This window comes from Squalius cephalus, assembly GCF_949319135.1.
Source record: "Squalius cephalus genome assembly, chromosome: 22".
In the NCBI taxonomy this organism is placed as follows: domain Eukaryota; kingdom Metazoa; phylum Chordata; class Actinopteri; order Cypriniformes; family Leuciscidae; genus Squalius; species Squalius cephalus.
Window position 1 is genome coordinate 30427821 of NC_137143.1, and position 24147 is coordinate 30451967.

Genomic DNA, 24147 nt, shown 5'->3' on the forward strand with positions numbered 1-24147 from the left:
ACATCCGCCTTCTCAAATTCACAAGGACTGTGACCAGTCAGTGTGGGAAGAAGACTTATAGGTTTCTAAATCAGTAAAATGGCACTATACATCATTTCCATCTTGTATTAATCAAGCTCTATGCATCATTTCATTGGCATCTTGCACGTCACAGGCTTTCATTGATCTCCCATTATCACATTTTACCAAATCATGAACCAATATCAGCCAGCCCGATGAATCGATGTGCTTACTGAGGCATGATGGTTATGAATTGTTTGTTACTTGGCAACTGGAACCCACACACACAGGTCAAAATACTAGTGCTTAAAGCGAGCCGGTTCCCAGATGGCTCCGCTCATCTGTGGAGGGTTGTGTGACAGTGGTGTGGGTTTCACTTTGATACTGTACGTGCAGATACACAATATGATTAAACCAGGCCCTTGGGTTTGTTCGGCCTAATACACTCTGTGTTGTATTGTGTCACAGCTCCTGACGTGCCGAAGCAGGCATCGGCTTTCCAACACGGTCACACGTGTGTGTGTTCTGGATGTAAGCCACTTTTTTTTAAAGGTTAACTCTCGCCAAAATTGAACCTAGGCTCTTTTTGTTAATCTACCCGAGGCAAACTTTTGTGTAAAAGCATAATTAGAATGGAAACGCCACTTTTAAGATTGACCGTATTTTCGTTTTAGGTCAGAATGCCTTTTGAATGGGAGTGCATGGGGCACTTCTATGATAGCATCAAAATCGCTATTTATAAAACACTAAGAAGGCTCGACACAACATGAAACTGTGCTGGAAGTATCACCAGGGGCTCTACACATGAACTCCAGCATTGAGAACATTGTTTGTGTACACAAAGTTTACTAAAAAGAAAGGTTTTATACGACTCACTTTATCAGTTAGTGTTTCCGGTGGCTGGAATTTTGTCAGTCAAAAGTAGTCGATCTCCGAATGCAACGTAATGAACTGACTCCATATGAGGAAATGTCATGAACTTGTAATTTCAATGAAAAGCATGATAACTTAGATAAAAAAATATCGGTGAATTTATATGGAAACAAGCTTTAGGAGCTTTCCATCTTTACTTTCCTCATGTTACGTTGCATTCGGAGATCGACTACTTTTGACTGACTAAATTCCAGCCACCGGATACACTAACTGATAAAGTGAGTCGTACAAAACCTTTCTTTTTAGTAAACTTTGTGTACACAAACAATGTTCTCAATGCTGGAGTTCATGTGTAGAGCCCCTGGTGATACTTCAGCACAGTTTCATGTTGTGTCGAGCCTTTTTAGTGTTTTAAAAATAGCGATTTTGATGCTATCATAGAAGTGCCCCATGCACTCCCATTAGGTCAGGCATTTTGACCTAAAACAAAAATACGGTCAATCTTAAAACTAGCGTTTCCATTAGAATTATTCTTTTACATGAAAGTTTGACTCCGGTAGATTAACAAAAAGAGTCTAGGTTAAATTTTGGCGAGAGTTAGGCCTTGTAAATAAATGGTGTATTACATTTTAAAATTCACTCTGTATGATGCACTTGTGTCCGTGAGCACATGCACAAAGTTTGGTGACCCTGCTGCTTGATCATAAGAAGAGCTGACATAGACAAAGCCTCTCGCTCCACTTGAAGAGTTCTGCATCGTCCAGGGTTGCGTACGGGTGACAAAATTGCTGGCTGAGTTTGAATAAGTGTGGCATGTGAGTCTCCCACTGCCACTTTTTCATTTTTGATTTTAGTCAAGAGCCTGAAATGGTTGTTGCACACAGAGATGGACAGTTTAGTGGTCCACTGGGTGGTCTACTGATGGAGATGCACCTGTCTACCGTCACTTGCACATCTGTGTTCTTAATTTTTAATGCAAATATACTAAGGATAAGCGTCAAGGTCCAAAATTAACATTGCGAGCTAAGCTGCGAGTAATTGGCTGAATAGGAAGAACTCGCCAGTTGGCCGGTAACTTTAATAGGACATGCAACATCACCTGGTTTAGTCAAATTGTTAGAAAGGTCTGAGAATTGAAGGGATATTTCACCCAAAAATGACAATTCTGTCATTGTTTACTCACCTTCATGTCGTTCCAAACCAGTATGCATTTTTTTTCTCCAATGTTCTTCAAAATTAAAATATTTCTAAGAACATTGGAAACCAATTTCCAATTTATGGACAAAAAAACATTTCTCAAAGTATCTTCTTTTATGCTCCACCAAAGAAAGTAAGTCATACAGTTTGGAGTGACATGAGGGTGAGTAAATTATGACAGAATTTCCTTTCTGGGATAACTACCCCTTCAAATCAAAGGCATACAAATGGTTTTCTAAGCAAAATATCTGCTTTTTCAACCAGCTTTTTCCTCAATGTAAAATTCATTAAGCTTTTTTGATAAGCTTACATTTAAAGTAAGCTTACATTTGCAAAAACATTTTTAAAGAATAGTCATCGTTTACACACACACACACACACACACACACACATATATATAATTTTATTTTTTGCTTGGGTTAGGCCATACAATGAAAGTCAATGGTGTCTAATGGTGTTGGACCCCATTGGCTTTCACTGTATCAGCAAATCATCCTTCAGAATATATTTTTGTGTTCTACATATTTGGAACAACATGGGAGTAAATGATGACAGATTTTTCAATTTGGGGTGAACTTTCCCTCCATATGGTGATACACAATTCCTGACATTAAGCCAGCAAACAAAAATATGTGGAACCGTATGTTTTTGTGACAGTTTTACTGTAAAGCCAGACTGATTTATCTCATATTTATATGATGCTCTGAGTGACAAAACTACCTGGCTTTCATACATACGTGATTAAAAATCTGCTACATTTCATGACATAAATATATTTGTATAAAAAAAGAAATGCAAAATACATTTTCATGGTGGGTTAGAACTATTTTTGGCTGGTAATTTTTCTCAGTTCACAAACTGTTGGCAGGTCTGGCAGAAAGTAGGTCTTCAGTGGATAAACTTCAGCGTGCACCATCAGCATGTACTTTATCCAGTCCTGTGCCCACTCACAATTACCACTAAATTTCCTTGCTCTGGCAATATTATTTTCCAGCATCCTATGTCGTTCCTGTCCACATTGATTTCCATAACACAGCTAATTGGTTTCTGCTGTGTGCTTCCTGTCTTTACCACATCAGATTCTGCTGATACTGACATAATTGGACCACTAAACCACGCTTTCAAAAATTTCGAGATGCATGAAATTTTCCCCACATTTTAAAGGGTTAAGAGTGCTGTCATGGTATTAGTTCGGTGTGCATATTCCCCAGTGTGCATCTGTTGTCTGACAGGACGGCAGGCAGGTGAACTATAATGATTTAGCGGCTGCACTGTAATGTGCTCCATCCTCCCCTGGCTTTGATACACATTCAGACAGATCAAGTTGCATAATGAATATTTTACACATGCCTGCACTGCATGCGTGTATGAAAGATCCTGCCATGCACAGGGCGAAATATTTTTTGCCTCTGCTCTTTTATTCTCTTGTTAATTGTTGACAGCTTGAAGTCAGAGTGGACACCTAATAACACATGAGCCGCTATGGTGGCATCAGCTGCAAGCTGTGCAAATAAACCTCCTGGTGTTGCTTTCAGTCTTCCGTCTTATTCTCTATCTTGGTTTTTAAAAAAAAAAAAAAAAAAAAATTGAGGTCGATTGACATTGACCACTGACTATTAGTAGCTTCTTTAGTATTTTTGCTATACATTTTTTCAAAATACATTATTAAGCCTTGAGCTAAACCATCTATCTCCAGTATGATTCACAATTTGCTGGTATTTGAAACTCTGCAAAAAACAAAACAAAGGTACAATACTGTATATTTAACATTTTATTATGAAGCAATAAACTACTCATCCTATGAAGCGTTGGACATTTATATAATGATTAAAAAATCAACAGTACAGTATGATACAACTGACTATAAAGTAATTCAGAAGTATAAAATACCTTATATTGGAAGTTTATTTTATATTAGAAGTTTTTTTGTAAAATATACACAGTGACTTGATTACATAATTTACATTGCTTTATGGCAATGGCTGCTCACTTCTGAGCTCTTTTGCTATTTAAATTTATTTCAATTTCATAGACTTCTCTGATTGAGTGATCTCTCTTCAGGAATTGTAATTCTTCACTGAAAGTGCTGAAATTAAACGTTGTTGTTGAAATCACTTTGACTTGATTTTACCAAAGCATATGTCATCGCTTAACATCATCGGATTCTTGAAAGCTGTATACACTAGCCTTCGAAAGTTTGGGATCATTAAGGATTTTTTTTATTTTTCTATTGAAAGTGAAAAAAAAATTGTTACAAAAAAAAAAATATATATATATATTTCATAAATGTTCTTTCTATTCATCAAAGAAAAAAAGTATTATTATAAAGTATATATATTTCTGTTTTTACTGTATTTTTGATTAAATAAATGCAGCGTTGTTGAGCAGAAGAGATTCTTAATGTAGTGTACGTTATCGGTAAACGTGTGAAGAAAAATGAATGGGATTTTTACTTCGAAAGTAAAACATCTGTTGCCAAGCATTTGCAGCTTAGCCACGTGCAATTAAAATAGTGCAAAAATAAGAAATATAAATTAAAAAAATGTTGAAAGTACATCAAATATTAGTATAAATAGGGCTGCACAATATATCGAAATGATATGCATATCGCAACAGCTTGCAATAACTGGGGTCATGAACAAAAGACAAAGAGAAAATCACTCGCTGCTCTTGGCTGAATAACTTTTGTAGCTTTAATAAGAATCAGTATATATTTAATTCATGCAGTGAAAACTAAGCAGTGTTTTATTTTTACATTTGATTATTCAGTTTCTGTTGTTAAATAACCCTAATGTAGGATAACCTGAAACCCTGAACCCCGAGGTTTACACTGATGTTAAAATAACACTTCTTATGTTTCAGTAAAACACTGATGTTCACTTTCAGAAGTTGTAGGGATGTTTTCTTGTCACAAAAAGAACGTGAAACTTGTAAGTTATATAATTTTAAAGATAATTGAAGTTTATTTTACACACTTTAAGCATTATCGTATCGCTTATCGAATATCGCATTATTTAACGAGTTATCGCATATCGCATTTTTCTTCAATATCGTGCAGCCCTAAGTATAAATATGAACAAAAATGATCAGTGTACAGGTTTCTGTACTCTCTCTTTCAGCTCCCCGTTTGCTCCTCCCACCCTCTCGTACTCGTTCACTCACGCTCTGCCTCTTTGTGTCTTGTGCTCTGAATGCACTTGTAAGTTTAATCTCCACTGAGGAGGAGGAGCGCAGATGCATGTTAGGTATCTCAGTAGCTGACAGATACAGTGCTCACAGGGGGAGGCATGAGAAGACATCGTATCCATTGATGCATCAATTTGTTGCTTTATGTTTGAAGTCTGTTTGGCCATTTTTTTTGTGTGTGTGTGTGCTACCACTGCCAAGTGATCTGAAGCACTGAGCGGAGATTACAAAGAAACCAGCTAGTGTGTTTGGATACGCGCTGTCTTTGATCAGGGCTGAAACAAGGATTTGAATTCAAAGAAAAAACATTGAAGGAATTAAAGACTAGGACTGTGGACATTGTATTCTGTTAAAGCCTCTTACGTGAGACTATATGTGACATGGAAGCCGTGCAGGTGGTCTTGAGCAGAAGCCCGTTTGATAATCGAGCTGTGAAGTTTTTGTGCCGGTCGGGGAAGCAATGAAAAAGGATTCGCGGCATCGCTGAAGACGGCTTCATCAGGTCTTTGCAAGTCTAGTTGAGCAAGTCAGGCTTCAGTTTGATCAGCCCTCATGTTATTCGCCTCTTAGTGAGGTTTCTGAGTCAAACACATTGCACAAACCAGTAGGACTGAGAAACTTTTAAGATCTGGATCGGGCTGACTTCTCTTTGTTTTTTGGAGACTCCACTCTTACATTGAAATTTTCTCTCTGATAACCGTGCATCCTCTGAGACGGGATGCAAGTGTCATTTGTTTGCACGGACCACCGGTCCATGAGCCGCAGCACGGATGACAGGCTCAATCGACAAAATGCTAACAGTCCGAGCACTGGTACCCGAAGCAAGTTCAAAGCCGTGGCCATGGTGGCCAGAAGCCTAGGGCAGCTGTCCGTCCAAAGCGTGCCCTCTTCAAGCGACCAGAGCATGAGAACTGGCATGAAATATAGGTAGGAAAACTAATATAATGAAAGAGTTTGTGTTGTGACTGTGAGTCTTGTTGGATAATATCCAATAATGAAATTTGCAGAAAATGTTAAATGATACATTTTGGTCAATATAATTTTGTGTAATGATACAATTAAATCGTTTTTATGTAAAAATATAATTTGTACACATTGGAGTTAACATAACATTAAACATAATTTTGTCATCATTGAATGCTAAATGGTCCTATCAGGTTTAATAGCGTTATAATTGGCATATGCTGGTGCCTGTATATATATATATATTAACAAAGTGCTTTGATTGCATATAATGAAATCAGCCCCATCAATTTGACTATTACTCTTCAAATCATTCTGCAAATGCAGCATTAACTGTTGGAGGATAATGGCTACTGTTTTTCTCAGTCATTTTAACCCAATTGAGCCTCTGGCAAAATAGATTCATGTCCCTGCATTGCTGCTATCCGCTTTTCCATGAAATCCCCAGAGCTTTTTGTCCTCATAGATTGACTGCACAACTGCTGACACATGTGTTTTATAATCATTCTCTTAGGTGTTCATGATATATAATAGTATTATATCATTTCATTATATAATTTGATGCTGGTTTTGTATTTCCTTTATTTCCAAGAGTTCCAATTCTTCTGTGTTTCATTAAAATGCAAAGCAAATTGAAATTAAACATTTTCTACATTCATTAGCAACAAACCTGCAAGTATTTGTTCATTTACATAATGACTGCTACAAAAACTGCCAGATTGCTTTCAGCTGTCATGTTCGTTTGCACACACACACAAAAAAAAAATCCTGATAACAGCTCTTAATGGAAGCATGTGATCTTTCCCTCCTATTTGAAATCAGGATTGCAAAGCGATTTTGTTGTCAGAGGCTCCAATTTATGTCAGGTTTAATACTCGCTCCTGTAGAGCGAGAGAGTTAGCTAGACCTTATTAAGATCATTTATTCATTTATGCATTCATTCTGAGTTACTTCATGCACTGTCACTTGTCTTGAAGCCTTGTCTTCCCATTTTAAAGAGATCCTCATTTACAGTGTTGTCACAGATTTTCTATAGAACACATTAAAACATAAAGAAAGAAAGCTCTTTGCACAGCTCTTTCTGTTCAACAATAATGGCCACATCACCATAAATAGAATAATAATCTTATAGAAGTAGTACATAGGACTTGTGCGCTGTATTGTAGGGGTTCTGAACTTTTTTTTTTTTTTAACAATGAAATTCAAGTTGTCATTCATTGATAGTCCTCTTATAGTTATTATTCTATCTTTAGAATTGATTCAATGAATTGGTTTATTGATTGGTTTAGAATGATTCAAGAGCAAGTAAATATAAGAAAAAAATATTTTTTGGGTGACATATGCCTTTAAGTGAGAGGTAACATTCTTTCTATTGTTTTAAATTCTCCAAGGCAAGCAGTATTTGATTCCAGCGCCTTCTGTTGTCTTGAGATTGAGATTGTAGAGTGATTTCCCCCCGATGCCAATAGTCAAAGATCCTTCCGGCTCTTAGAAGCCCCCCATATTGACTGCAAGGTCAGCATCTGATCTTCTGCCAGAGGATGTGTGTCTGTGCATCGCTTTGAGCTGATCTTCTCTAATGAAGCTAGGGGCGTCCGAATCGAGCCCTGCCGGACGCCACTGTCAATGTGTTCTTTGTGAGTACATGTAAATGCGATGAAAGACTGTGAGCAGTTTCTTAGAGTTTCTTTGAGTGTTTGTTTGTCTGTGTTTGAGAACTGTGCCCAAATACCCAGAGGAAGAAACAGCCCGGGACACACTGCTCTCTTGTCATGTTGAGTTTCAATGATGTGCCATATTAAGTCCCTCGAGCTGTTGGTAGCAGAAGTGGGCCATTGCACTCAGGGTTCAAGAATCTGAAACTTTACCACCGGAAGTTACATCACCGGCCACTTTTAATGCGATATAATGAACATGCTGTGAAGAGAAAACAAGCTACTGGCTACGAGAACTACAGGTGAAGAATGCTCATGCCACATTCCTGGGAAAATAAATTCAGTATAATTAGCTTTTTAACTCTGTACTCTCAAAGGGATAAAAGTCCTTCCAGTCCTGTTTTCCGGGATTCACTCTGGCAGACCGGCACCTTTGTCTCACCTAATGTCATTTTCTTTAGTCAGTTTCAATCACAATCTCATTCTGCCCAGATGAATCGAAGCAGACAGGGCCATTGTAAAGAGAGAAGAGTGGAGGAGGGGGGTGGGGGCTTTCAATTAACCAGCACCTTTCCCAGTCCAGCTCAGTATTACTCTGGTCTCTCTCCACCGTGAGATAAAAGCATTGTACCGGTGGGTGTAGAATTGGGAATGATGCCATATCGTAGATTGAAGTAGCTTATCCTCACTCTATGTGGAGATGCTTCAGTTTAGCTGTGTGGACAGTTTAAATGGCTCCGGTCAGGATATGATTAATGATTTATGTAAAACGGGCTTATGATTGGAGGAGATCCTATTACACTAGGTGTTGCAAATAACACAATGCACAAATAAAACGTGTTTGTGCGCTCTCGGCTCACTGATCGCTATAACATTGTATTTCTGTTCAATGTATTCGTGTATATGTTCAATATATTCAATATATTCGCAGTTCAATATATTCGTGCACTTGTCAAAATTAATGTAATTGCGAGTGTTTTACAATGGATGCTCGCCGAAGAAGCGTGATACATTTTTTTTTCAGGATTATTTGAATAGAAAGTTTACAAAGCATTTTTTTTAACATTATAAAAAAAAATACTGTCACTTTTGATTTAATACAACTTGATTTCAACACAATTGAATGCATCCTTGCTGAATAAAGTATTCATTGAATAAAAAAACTAAATAAAGTCTTACAGTCCCCAAATTTTTTAACTAATCAATATAGATATGATCCCATAGAAGGTCATACAAACAAAAAATTAATTCAGTCTTCTGTTTAATTTCTAAGTTAATTTAAATGTACTTTTAATGTAATAGTTTCCCTGGAAACATTCAATGTCTAAAGTGTTTATTAGATGACGCACCAGACACACTTAAATAGCATGTGCGAAGCATAATTGGAAGTTCTGAGATGAAAAAGTGTTGAGATATATAAGATGGCGCAGTAAGTGTTAAAGTGTTCAGGCGTTAAAGAGTAGGCGTGTTGAGAGATTTCATTGCACTTCTGTATCACTATAACTGATACTACCTTCAGTTCAGACTCACTCCCACATTAAATAATGCCTGATGAATGTTTGTGAGGAACAAACAGCAGCCTTTGCTTCTACAAAGCCACACAATACCACTATAAATGCTATAAACGTCTCACATGTGCATTTCTATTTAAGGCTTGAGGAGTGTGTGTGTGTAATCCTTCACTCTGATAACAGACTTTTCTTCTCATGCCTCTGAACTAGGGATGGATGGCTGTATGTTCTCCTCTCTGTGCAGTGCTGATAGCTTTTAATTAAGGCCTGCATGTTTGCGCTTTAAAAACGTGTGGATTCTCACTGGCAGCCGAATGTCTTCGCGTTCTAGGAATAGATTTATTAATCCCGGAAGGGCTCTACCAGAAAGAAATGCTTTTATTCATCTCCCTGCTAATTTGTGTTGTGGTGGACTACATGTTTTTGCCTTAGAAAAGGTTTGAACCCTTTAGTTGTTTACTTTTTGTTGAGGAATACTCCTGTTCAGAGAATATGAATAAATCTGAAAATGTGCTAAGAGAGGAAATATCCTTTCATTCAATTATGGATCACATTTACATTAGAAATTGTCTGTATTAACTTTTTAAATGCACGTTTCTGGTGTTATTGAACACAACACATAAGTGCACATATTTCTAAAAGAAAATGTTTGTTTTCATAATTTTTTATCAAATCATTGCTGAAATGATTTCGGTTTTAGCTGACGTCAGTTTCAGCCAGTGGGTTCCAGCAGTGTTGCCTACTAGTTAGTAATAGATTAGTAGATTAGATTAGTAATCTAATACTTACAGAAGTAAAATGGGCTGCAAACAGTTTCATGTATAGGCTTCCAATTATCTGTGTTGGCCATTTAGCATGTAAGAAACTGCTGAGATTAACTGTTAAAAATTACACGGTTAGACTGAATGACAATATTTCGTTTATGACCTTCTATGGGTGTTATTTGAGGCCTCCATAAAGTGTGTTGTTCTTTAAATTGAACGTAATAAACTGAATACAAGCATGCATCTCTTAAACGTTATGTTCTTTTTTTCAATGTTTTGTTCTAAAAGCGCATTTCAGATAGTAGATCTGAGTATTAAATACTATATACTTTATATACTACTAAATATCATATGCGATACATATAAACATACTATAAAAATACTAAATGCAGCCTTTGTGAACATAAGAGACTTCTCTCAAAAACAAGACAAAAAATCTTACTGACCCCAATCTTTTGAATAGTGTACATTATCGACACACACATACATAAATAAATGAATCACATCAGTGAGAGCCGTAAGTGAGTGGCATGGCAGCAAAATACAAAGGCCTTTTTTTATACATGGGTTTGTCCAACCTATTTATCCTGAAGAGGCAGGAATTGTGTGGAAGTTTGTGAATGATGGGCGTTCCAGTTCTGCAGATCTCCAGAGCTTTCTGTGTAATTGTGCAAGTGCAGATTCTGTGTGGGCCTCTTCATAATCCTGATAATGGTAACGTGTACTCGTATTCACAAAGTGTGTGTGGAGGCTGTGGAAAAAGGGGTGGTGTTGGTGGAGAAGAGGGAAAGATGTGGGATTTGAGATGGACTAGAGCTGAAGCCGTTCTCAGGTAGAGCTACTGCTTTTAGATCAGGGTGTAGGAGGCTTGCTCACAGTCTGAATTGCTCTTACATAAACACAAATTTCATAGAGCAAATCCGCATGAGGCAACCATCAGAGTATTGTGCACGGATGAAAGAACGGTGTGCATATAATTCACCACATTCCCCACTGTAGATGTAGATTCCTTCAAATTTCTTCTGTCTTCCATGACCTTTTAGCCTTCTCCTTGCCATTAATAACTCATACAGTAACAGCAAGGCTTGTGCACTACTTCAAATAATGCTCTCATTTTCTTTTGAGGACCAGTTGGCTACCATATGGTCATGTGAAATGCATTCGCCTTAAAGGAATAGTTCACCTAAAAATTAACATTGTCATTTATTCACCCTTTGGCATAAAAAAAGTTGTCAATATGACTTGTGCACTATATTTCAAGTCTTTTGAAGCCATGCAAATGTCTTTATTTTAAACATGGCACATCAATACATTTTGCACCAAGGATTTCATGTCAATGACAATTGGAACCAATAGCATTTCTGCCATCTAGAAAGGATCTGCCATTTAAAAAGACATGAGGGTGAGTAAATTATGACAGAATTTACATTTTTTGGGTGACTTATAGGGCTGTGCAATTAATTGAATTTCGATTTCGATTTCGATTTTGGCTCCCAACGATCACCAAAATAGTACAATCGAATAAAAACAATTATTTTGCCATGTTCTGTTTTGCAAGAACACTCTTATTTTGTCTTGTGTAGTTTCGACACTTGCCTTGTCCAATCCATTTCGAGAGACAGAGAGAGAGAAGACGCAGTATCCGCTGAACACTCACGCGGTTTGTGAAATTGCGTCTTGGAGAACGTTTTAAAATGATTGATTTGATTTTATAATATGTGTGGATTAATTTAGGCTACCCATACAATCTACTTGCTGAAGTGAATCAATGTTTGTGGGGGAATTTCCCGCATTATAAGTGGTAGACCTGCGGGAATTATTAAAATACTTATTGAAGTATTATCTGTTATATTATTTATTTTAATAGTTCAAAAAGTACAATAAATGTAAAAATTTAGATTTTTTTTTAAAATAATTGTTGAAAGGTGTCTTTTTAATAAATGCAACACATTCCCAAAGTCGTGTAAAATAATCGTGTTACATAATCGTGATTTCAATACTGACCAAAATAATCGTGATTATGATTTTTTCCATAATCGAGCAGCCCTAGTGACTTATTTCTTTAATGCCTGACAAATGTGTGCTGGAAAAAAAATTGGTGCAGAAACCATATTTACTCAGTAATACATTTTTGCTAGTATTTTTAAATGACAAAGAAACAGCAAAGTAGCACATTGAATTAAATGTGAAATTAAGTGGAAAGACTGAAATAGTATTTTCTTGTAAAAATGTACTGCAATAATCTGTTTTATTTACAACTTTGTAAATAAAATAAAACATTTACACTGTTTTGACAAATCATGTTCTACTTTTAGAGTGCGATGTCCTGATCTTTTGAGTTCAGAAGCAGACTGAAGCAGGTGGCGGCAGTCACAATCCTACAGAGACCGAAGTCACCTGAACTCTGACAAGTTGAACTCCCTCTGCTTCGTAAACAAACCTGACCGTCCGTGTTCTCTGCATATCGTTAACCTGACTAAAAGACACAGGTAACATTTATTGACCTCTGGCTTGATCTCTGCTGACTCCTGGCAAACCCAATCTCCAGCGCTGCACCTGGGTCCAGTTGTGACTGGGCAACTGTCCATCATGCAGTATTCAGATCCAGCCTGTGAAATATTCAACACAACACAACACTGACTACAAGGAAACAGTAAGAGTTTACTGGTCCTGAAAACACCAGATTGTCTTTCGATTTACTCGTACCTTCAGTCCATCACTCTTTTAACTGGATCTGCTTATTATTTGAGCTGCCTTGACACAGTTACACAGTCGTACGTTTATTGGTGTAGACAGCAGTGGAGTTCCAGTTTAATCTGTACTAATCATGTTAGGGAAGTCAGGGAACATCAAGCCACGAAAAGGAGCCCTCGCCTGATCCCCATATCTCAGATCTTATTCACTGTACATATTATCAGGGCACAACCAATGAATGAATCATAAACAGCCTTGGAATTTATCTGTGGCATATTGTTTGTTTCCTACTGGGTGGTGTTTGCTGCGTATAATGAGAATAATACACTCTTCAGGCTCATTTTTGGCTGATTGAGTTGAGATAAGAAGTCTTTGGCAAGTGCCTGTTTTCATGTTTTGCACAACTCAATCACACCAAACAGTGCACTCATTTATTGAATGGCTATCATGCAAAGACACAATTATATATGTGTGTGTGTGTGTGTGTGTGTGTGTGTGTGTGTGTGTGTGTGTGTGTGTGTGTGCTGAAACACCTCAACAGGGTGCAAATTATAGTGAGTTTGGAGGGTCTTAAAATGTGCATCTTCAAATAAGTTTCACTTTTTAATGACAGTTTCAACAGCGTTTTCAAACCACAAAAGTTGGTTTACAAGTATTGTAATGACATACAATAGATGCTCTCAGACTGAAGTCGAGTTCGCCCTTAGAAGGTAACCATAGCAACAGAGTAATTTCCATTAGGGTCAGTATTGAAAGTGCATTGATGAAAAATAAATACTGTTATTATGTATCACTTTGCTATTACAAATAAAAACTATCGCTCAAAAAATATTTCTTTGTAAGGTTTCATGCCACTTTTTATTTCAGCACAGATCAATCCTCATGACTGATTTGAAATGTTGAAAAAGTAGATGTGGAAAGCTGTGGAGTGCAGAGAAGAAGAGAAAACTACAGTCAGTTTTATTTTACCTATAAAGGAGTTAACAATGTATCAGAGGTTCACACACACACTCTGCAATGTATAATTGCATGCAACAAAATGCACACATTTTGTTAGCTCACTGTACATTGCACAAATATCTGTAATCCAATGCACAAATAAATTTGCTTTTGCATTTTTAACAACTTTTAAGACAGTTTTTTTTTTTATGACAGTACATCCTGTGATTTGATATTGATTTCAAACCCCTCAAAAAGTCAGTAGTTTTTCACTTATAAATAATAAAAAAATATATCTAACATTGTCTTCCGTCATGTACAACACATGCATATATTTTATTGTCTAGGAAATGTTTTGTGTGTGTTTATGTGTGTGTTTCATGACCCTTTAGAGGCAATGCTATTGTTGTTTTTTCCTGTCCTAGATTAATATGCAGCTATTTGGTTGAATTCCCTAAAACACGTGAACACTGTGGCTCTGTGATGCTATAAAGACACTGCTCAGAGCATCTTAGCTCAACCAGGGTTTAGGGGCAGCAGACAAGAATAATTGTTTTTGCGATTCTGTCTGATGACTGTATGGTTCAGAATTGACACTTTTCATATTTAAGATATTTTGTCAGTGGCAGAATAATACACTAGAGGTGTTTGCGCTGAATTAACTGAACCATGTTGCATATGTTCTGCCCAGCACAGAGCAATCTGTCTCACCGCAAGCTCTAATTAAAAAGTTATGAACTTTTTGACACTGACCTGCCCATTGTTGATTAACCACATGCTCTACTTTTTTTTTGCTCCATGTTAATTGCAAAACTAGATTTAAGCAGATGCCCATTCTTTTCCCCCTAGTGAATTATGCCATTTGCTTATTAACTTCAAGATTCCTACATATCTACAGGAAAAATTTACCAAACATTTCTATTTGAGCTTTTTGTGCTGAGGTGCCTTGAGAAATTGCCAGCCGTAATTACGTTCTCAGCAAATGCTTCTATGAATAGGATCTCATGAAAAGAAATGTCCCGATCTGCAGGTTACTTTTCAGATCCAATGCAATGCGTTTCCTTCTGCGGTCTGTCTTTCATTGAGTTCTGCCACCGGACACCTACATGTTTCTAATCCAGCATAGACACCCCCACACAGACACACACAAAAACCCCACACACTCTTACAGAAACACGCACATACATGCCTTGCACTCCTACACACACAGACAGCTTGTTATATCATCTATAATCCCAGTTACACACTTCTGTATTCATGTACATGCGTGTGTACAGACACTACAAACTAGGGCTGGGTTATATCTCTCAATCTGCCATTTGTTGCCAAGTACATTCACAATATATTTTAATACATTTTTCAATAAATATTCATATATGCATTTCAGTAAACAATCAAAATACAGAAAACTCTATTTTTCATATTGTTGAAGAATGATTTTTTTTACTAATATGCATCAAATTAACATTATATAGCAATATTTACTTGTTTGTATTTTTGTAAAAAATATTTCAAAGCTTTTTAAATAGCCATGTGGAGACTTCATTGAACATTTGAAAGAAATGGCACCAAAGAATTGTTGAACAGAATTATTGAAATGGGCATTTTGAATTTGTTGAAGAGAATTTCGAATGTTTTCAAAAATTCTAAATATCCCCTAGCCCTAATACACACACACACACACACACACACACACACACACACACACACACACACACACACAAACATGGAGAAAAGTTCAAGTAGTTCTGTTGTTTTTCTGTCTGTGAAGAAGTCCGTGGGACACATTTTATGTGTTCTTGTTTTGTTTTTCTACTGTGAATCTTTACAAATCTTAAAATCCTCTTACCATCTTTTTGGCTTTTTTACACAATACTGCTCTGTTTGGTGCACAAGTATTCTTGGGAGGAAAACAACAATTAGGAAAGCTAAAACAACAAATAAAAAGTAAACAAAAGAAAGCTGGGTCCAAATTCCTGCAGTGTGAGATCTGCAGCACCTGAGCACTGCAGGACTCTCTTCCAGAGGATGGTAAACCTCTCTCATGTGGCTCTGTGACTCTGAGCCTGTTCTCTTCATTATAGCTCCATACTCTTCCTCACTCCCAGAAACCCCTGGGCTCAGTAATCTGCCCTCAGGCACTGCTAAGTGTCATTTTCCCATGATGTACCAATCAGCAAACTCCATATGCACCTCTGGCAGCTCCAGTGGCATCCACAGGGCTCAGGCTGTGGCCATTGAGGAACCTCAGTCCTTCTCAGTGCTCTTCTGGTTTGATGAAGACAGTAGCTCTGTTCTAAATCCTTGCTGTCTACAGCCTGCATGGGCCACATCTCAACCGTGCTTGACTCACAATTGATTCCAATAGAGTTTGAGTTTAGAATGTTGCTAAGCTAATGGTGTGAAACTCTGAGCTAATAAACATGTAGCAAATTTTGGGTAAAATATTGTATCGTATTTTTAGCAACTTTTTTTGGTTGTTATTTTAATTTATAAATAATTAATTTATAGAATTTATTTAATATTTCATTTCACATTTTTATATTTCAATTATTTCATTATATTTATAATTAAAATATGATTTATAATTATATAATATCTTTTGACTTGTCACTGTGCATTCTCTGTGAAACGAACATGCAGTGCTTCCTTAGATTCTGTACAAAAGAAGATATCTTATAAGGCACCAAATGTCTGACTTTGGGAACAACTTTTTGTTCCCAGGTTTTTTTCTTTTCTTTTTTTTTTTCAGTCTTGATCGCACGGTTTTGGAACAGAGCTTTTTTTTTTTTTAAGTTAGGTTGAGACAGCCAAAGTTGACAGTCTCATTTAGTACAGCAATGATCTCACGCTGACTTCTAGATTGAACAAAGTGATAAGGAAAGCAGGGTAAAACCTATTAATCATCGTCTTAATTTCCTTTTTTCCAGAAACTTGGGGAAGTCTGGCCTGAGAGTCTCGTGTCTTGGATTAGGTGAGTTTACGGGTTCTTGATCAAGGCCTATTATAAAGTAGATAAAGAAACCTACAAAAGCTTTTGTAGTTTCTTTTTCACAAGATTTTTTTTTTTTTTAAACTACCACCAGATGCTATTATTGGTAGACAACCATCCAGCCAGGGTTTTTCTGTTCTCTTCATCTGGGAATTAAAGATTATCCATGTTATCTGTAGCTTCATCTTAAGGCTTTACTCTTCAGTGTCATTGGTGGATCAGTGATAATCATTTAAACCTGGTTTATCTTGTGAAAAGCAGTGACTGATTCTAGATCTCTTTACAGGAACATGGGTGACGTTTGGAGGACAGATCACAGATGAGGTGAACTTTTATATTCTTGTGAGAACATTTACAGGGACACTTCACCCAAAAATATCCTGTCAGCGTCTGCTCACCTTTATATATTTCCAAACTGTAAACAATATTTATTTGTTTTATTTGTATTTCTTTCATGGAACACAATGTCATTTTATATTGTTAAACCTTGAACAGTATCAAGGTAGTCCATAAGAGTCATGTGCTATATTCCAAATAATTTGAAGTATGTGAGGAACAGATTGAGTGAAAATCAGCTCTCAAATCTCATTTACGCTTGTGGTCATTCAAACATGTTTGATACCATTGGTGTAAAAAGTCTCATGACTGCAGCACAACACATTTGAATGTTTTAAAATAAATATGGAAGAAAAATATACTGGTTTAGAATCAGAAATGATTAAACCTTTTTTGTGTAAATTAACCCTTAAACACAATGTCTGTGGATCCTTAAAATGTATGAAAACATCCTAAATTTACCCTTTTTTTTATTTAAGCCTGAAAAACAAACCTCAGATATCTTAAATAACACAAAGTCATAAAATAAAAAAGTTATTAAATGCACAATTTCATGGTGTATATTCCCAGATTCAGATTCTGTGTGAAACAAATGTGATTACATGAACCACAGTTCAGCTGAACTTATTGCCGTGTTAATAAAACATTTTTTAACAAAACTATTCGGTGGATGTATCAAAATGTTTTATAGTGCTTTGATATTAAATATTAAATAATAGATGTAATTTTTCTCTGCTTATGCCCTATTTAGTATGCAGTAGTGTTTTATTGCCAGCATATACTGTAAATGTACTATTAAAGATGACTTATAGACTGGCACAATGCAGAATACAGCTTTTAATAATTGAATAGACTGCAACACCTTGAATACTGTATTCCTCTGTCTTCAATCCTGGCAGATGGCAGAGCAGCTGATGACTCTGGCGTATGAGAACGGGATCAATCTGTTCGACACGGCAGAGGTCTACGCTGCTGGAAAGTGAGTGCGCCAAAATGAGCACACAGCTCACCCCATCAAATTATTATTTGTAGACTGTAGTATTCCCATGTGCTGAAATATGTTCTTTTTGTTTATATTGTGTAGTTATTAAAAGGCACATTACACACACAGTTTCTGCCAATCTCATGTTAATCTTGAGTACCTATAGAGTAGTATTGCATCCTACTCATCTCCGAAGAGTCTTTAGTTTTATCAGATTTATAAAAGACAGTTTTCCCGAAAACAGTGGAATGAACAAACACACTTGTACAACTCCGTTGCTGCCCCTGAAAAACAAACTTCATCCACTGTTCCCCTTACGTTGGGTTCATTGGGAAGCTGAACAAGATTATCTTTCCGTCACAACCAAAAACCAAAAACACACTTATTTTGGTGACATTGATTTACGGTTTAAAAACAAAATGACAAATTCTTCTTGAGCAAGAAGTGCCCATACAAGGTATTTCTGCCTTTATGATGTCATACAAGACCATACTTGGAAACAAATTTCAGAAACTTATACGAACCCTGAAGGAGTGTATTTGGCACAGAAATACTCTCTCATACATCCAACTCGTTTTTTTTAAACTTTTCTCACATTTAGCATGAGAATCCAACTCTTTAACAGTGTAAATAAGTCAGAATGCATGAAATAGCATTCATGAATTCATGCATAATTACATCCCCATTAAGTAATGTAATAATAATGTGTACACCTATTTTACAGCTTGTGTTTTATTCTTAGAACTTTTTTTTTTTTTTTTTTGTACAGCACTTTGGTCAACTTCGGTTGGTTTTAAATTGTGCTTTGTAAATAAACATTGTATTGTATTTGAAGAAGGTTACATTAGGGGTGTGACCGTTAGTATATAACCGTGAGACCGACGGTTATAGTTGAACACCGTCATTAGATCTCTATAACCACCAAAACCGTGTTATTAAAATATTTTTTACAAAAAATTTTATCATAGAGAATGTTTAAACACTAATTAAAAACAATTGTTAACAGTCTGTGTCATTAATGGTCTTTCCAACTGTATTTGATTCTTTGCCAAGTACCAACGCAAGTTTTGTTTTGTAAATCGTCAGACATGATTTTTACCACTTCATTAAGTTTTTCTTTGTAGAAAGCCTTTCTTTAAAGCGAATTTCGTTTTGTATAAATTGCATATTAATTTTAATAAATGTTTCATCAACCAATTGCATGTATTTAATAATAAAATAATAAAAAGCAAATATAGTAGACAATATAATAACCATGACATTGAGGCACCAGCGCGCCGCGTTCACTTGCATTGCATTGTTAAAAGCCTTTCTTTAAAGGGGCATTCCACCCATTTGAACATTGTTTTTTTTTTAAAATGGGTCATATATGTAGTCGAAATGTAAAATAAATTTTGAATTTGGTGCCTTCGTGACCGAGGAAAGACAAAAAATAACTTCAGGACGCATTTGTATGAAAGACAACAACTCCCACAATGCACCACATTGCACAGCTCCGCAAGCCACTCCCACTAATCCAGAAAGCGCATATCTGCCTATAAGAGAAATCACTCTTCCGTCTACAAGGCTAGCTACCACCAGAGCTTGAAATTCATTTCACATTCACACAAAATGTCTAGTTAGTTAGCGAACTCATTAGTGCATTACTCCTCGTTTGTATTTCTTTTGAAAAGGTGAATTATTGCATGGTACCTGGATGTTCAGTCAGAACATATGCGGTGCGAAACTAGGATAGTTCTCAACACAAACGTCCGTGTCCTTGTCTGATTCAGAGATTTCGTCCAGGAGAAATTGTCATCGTTGAAATTCTTTGCCGCAGACGGACTCTATCTCTGTGTTCGTAGTTGCATCTTACAGTCTATGAGTTGCATAGTGAGATCACCGGCGCCACCAGTCCGCCCTAACTCGAGCCCTAACTCAAGATGGAGGATATTGCTTTCAGTTTCAGAGAGTAAAGTCCCACCCACTGATCTGTAATAGGTCTGTAGCGTGAGCGGGTCCCGCCCCCTGGGAAAGATGAGGAACTAGTGCTTGTAGTCTCAACAGAAATCCCCCCTCTTACACTTCCTCCTACAATGACGCAAAATGACGATTTTTGCGTCATTGTAGGAGGAAGTGTAAAAGGTAAATAACGGATTTCTCCCGTCTCAGGGGAAAATGAGAGAGTGTTGCACGACCATTCAATAGTATGACTGGGTTTCTAACAATGCAAAGCTTAATGCAAATGGGTGGAGTGTCCCTTTAAAGCGAATTTCGTTTTGTACAAATTGTATCTTAATTTTAATAAATGTTTCATCAACCAATTGCATCTATTTAATAAATAAAAAGCAAATGACAATATAATAACCGTGACATGGAGACGCCGGTGCGCCGCGTTCACTTGCATTGCATTGTGAACTAGAGCGCATCTCATCGTAAATGAATGAAACTCAGCGTAGGCCTATGCCTCATACATTAGCATTAAATATCTTTGCTGCATCCTCTCTAGAACAGACAAAGGCTTTCTTGCGGCTCGCATCAGCAGAGCATTGCATCGTCCATAGACCGCAAAACAATGAGCGGATGGCGGGCGGGTGCGGCTTTGAAATTTGGTCAAAAAACGTTGGTGCGGATGATGAGTTTTGTGATGCGGTTGCGGATGAAATAATACCCCATCCGCATATCTCTATCGATGACAACATTGAACACTACACAAATATGATTTTTTTTTTAATTTAGGCGATCAAATAGCTAATCAGTGTCTGCTCGTTTATTCAAACTAAGTTGTCCTATAAAAGACGAACGTCGCAACGCCCCCCCCCCCGACGACCACCAATTCTGAAACCGGCACACCCCTAGGTTACATAACTTTTTTTTTTTTTGCAGACCACCTTTGTGTGATTTTTATTGGTAGCGTTTGCTCACGCCATAGCAACTCTTCACAGCCACTGTAGCATTGTGGTGCTGCTCTTTAGAAAATGTCAAATCTAGTCGTCAGTTTTCATTTGTGAAGTTCATTTGATTCTTTTAGCATGAACTCTCTTCAAGTTTTCTTTAAGACTAGGAGTCATTTCAAAAGGTGAATGAACATTCAAATGGCAGCTGACCCAGAGCATCATTGGAAATGGTGTTCCTCGTCTGTGTCTTGCGTGGGAATTTGTGTTGAACTTGTCATAAAGACTCAGTACACAGCCTCCAGATCAGGGAAGGGCTGAAAACTGTCATGTGCATTTACTTTTATGTCGAATATCACAGTTTTCAGACTTGAGTATTACTTCTAGTTGGATCTTGAAATGATAGCATCTCTTAATGTTTCAAACAAGCGAGATTTATCAGCTGTGCGCAAGATGAAGCGCAATAATCTGAGGGATTATCCAGCTTTGACAATGAATACGATTAACTGACCTAAACTGATACTATGGGCAACATATATGTCGAAATGTCAGTAGAGAATGAGGAAATAACAAAGAGATGTAGTGGCCCAAAAATAAGATTATAAAATACTTAAATGTATTTATTTTTCATTTATGTGTTGGTCCAGAGGACCATTTTACAAAGTTAAAACACTATCTCTCGCATATATAATATATTTTAATTATATATATAATAGAATAATATTACATTACAATATTATTTTTATTACATGTAGCCTACTATATATATGAAGACTTCAGATGCAAAATCCTCTAAGTGCCATCTGAAATTTTCTTCTAAAATGATCATTTTTATCAAGCTTGTATGTTTAAGTTCAGTAATTTCACTTAAATGACAATTAATAGGTCATTTTCATTGCCATTAAAGTGAAATAACTGAACATAAACATACAAGCTTGATAAAAATGATCAATCTAGAAGAAAATTTCAGATGGCACTTAGAGGCTTTTGCATCTGATATATATATATATATACACACATACATACATTGTCCTAAATATTGTTTTTCAAAGTTTTAGTTTTGGCAGCTTCATCAAAGAATGTTCCCTAAATGTTGGGGATCCTAGGTCAACATCTGATGTAATTTTTGTCTTAATTGTGGACCCTGCTGCTGAGAAACTCATATTTCCAGTTTGAGAGATTTGTATCCTGACAGTAACGCGCGTGTAAATCAATGGGTTAATTTCAGCTGTTATTCCCTACAGTGCTGTGAATCCATATTAGAACACACACATTTTCTCTAAACCTCTAAACAAGGAAAGTTTCCTGACACATGATGTTTCATAAATAAACTGAGGATAGCAGTTCGCTGTCATTAGCTCAGTGCTGGGCGTGGGCATCACTGATGGGGTGAGAAGAGTGGGAAGACATGAGAGTGGGAAAGTCTGCTTTATTTATCCGTTTGGAATAAACGCGGCTCTGGCAGCGTCTACCATACAGCTGCGGTCAATGCAGTGTGTTAAACCCACGTGCCGTAACGGGACAAACACCCCTGCTTAAATATATCTCACCAGAATGCTTACACCTGCAAATACACACACACATGTGCTGGCACACACGTGTGTATCTGCCCTGGCATGTGCACACATCAGCTTCTGTCACCTCTCTCTCTGTCTTTCTCTCCCTCGCACATAAGCAAACAAAAACACAGGCTGAGTCGTCCCCTCACGCATCTGTGTCCATCTCTGTTCCACACGCTAACACAAGAATACGAGCATTCATATTCTTTCTGCCGTCTCAGGAACCTCCTTTGAAGTTGGGACTTGTTTTTAGAAAGTGCGGTGTAGCGGTGGGCCGTACATTCATGTGGATTAATGACCCGCTCTTTTCAGCTAATGACCACTAAATCAAAGCAGCACAGCTTGCTATTCAACAGCTTTCTGTTTTCATGTGAAGCCTGGGTCAGTTTGAAACGCTGAATCAATGTTCATCCATCTTTTTGATCGATTTACTTCACAACTCTGGAATGCTTGATTCTGAATGGTCAGTCACAGCTTTTCTGTGATCAAATATTGTTTATAATATTGCTTAATTTCTTTATTTATATGCACACAGCCATTCATAAACATTATAAGATGGATTATTTACAGTGAGCAGGTTTGCTTTATATTGGTTGTGCTTGGGTTTATTTTATGATAATGACCATTCCTCGTGTGCAGTGAAAAACATTCATATTTTATATTTGCGTTTAGAGCTGTTTGTTCATAAGAGAATAAATGGAGATGTTGGTTCACCTGATGACAGTGTTATTTTATTGTTTTGTTTTTTTAAATACTGTTATAGTATTTATTAATAATTTGAATTAGATTTTATTTGTATATATTTCACTTTAATTTGAGTTTGTTTTAGTAATTTCTTTGTGTGCTTTTAATCATTTTCTTTTTTAAACATTTCTATATAATTTTAATTTACATCGATTTCAGTTTTAGTGATTTTAGTACTTCAACTTATTTTATTTCGATTAGTTGCCAAGTTAACATTTATAATTTTGGTTTAAATTGTCTTAAGTTTTTCATTTAATATTTATTTTGTTATTTTACTTCAAATTTATTTCAATTAATGAAAACATTTTCCCCCAACTTTATTGTTCAAGGGTTAGTAGTTAGGGAATGGATATTGTAACATTTGTTTTTTTGTTGTTGTTTTCATTCAGTTTCACTATATTAAAAAGATTCCTTTAATATTCTCTGTCTTCCCATTACATCAAACATTTGAAAGGAAAAACAAGATTCCAGAAGGATTTTTAAGAGAGATTATTAAAACACTGGGATTTGTGGCGTCTTGGAGCGTTGACTGAATTACAGAGCACCGGTTCATTGACTAGTGTTTGGTCTGGGAGAGATCTCACTCACCGGGAAATTCACAACCCGATCCTCATTGGGCCCATTAGCACCTTCAGCACCACTAATGGCTGCCAGAGAACCTTTTGGTCTCCAGGGAGTTACTGACACTCCTCCCTGTCTGCAAATATAAAGTAGGCACACTTCTCAGGGAGTTAAAGATGCTTTTAGCACCCAGGTGTTTGTTAATTACTCGTCTACATGCCTTATCGCTTTAAATGTCTGCACTCTCTCCAACTGTAACTGGAGATGCTAGCCTTGCTTAGCCTCAGATTTAACCAATGCATGCGTAACAAAGCAACC

The 24147-nt window shown here is 36.7% G+C and overlaps 1 protein-coding gene across 5 annotated transcripts in view; it reads left to right on the forward strand.

Moving 5' to 3' along the window:
* kcnab2a (potassium voltage-gated channel subfamily A regulatory beta subunit 2a) overlaps positions 1-24147 on the forward strand; it is a 91678-nt gene that overhangs the window by 53595 nt on the left and 13936 nt on the right. For 4 of the 5 annotated variants that reach the window (XM_079857049.1, XM_079857050.1, XM_079857051.1 and 1 more), the window contains 3 exons: positions 16713-16756; positions 17061-17098; positions 18010-18089. In XM_079857049.1, coding sequence (XP_079713175.1) covers positions 16713-16756; positions 17061-17098; positions 18010-18089 — 162 coding nt within the window. Of the gene's footprint in view, positions 1-5315; positions 6184-16712; positions 16757-17060; positions 17099-18009; positions 18090-24147 lie in introns of those variants that run through there. The other variant, XM_079857048.1, reaches the window with a different exon arrangement.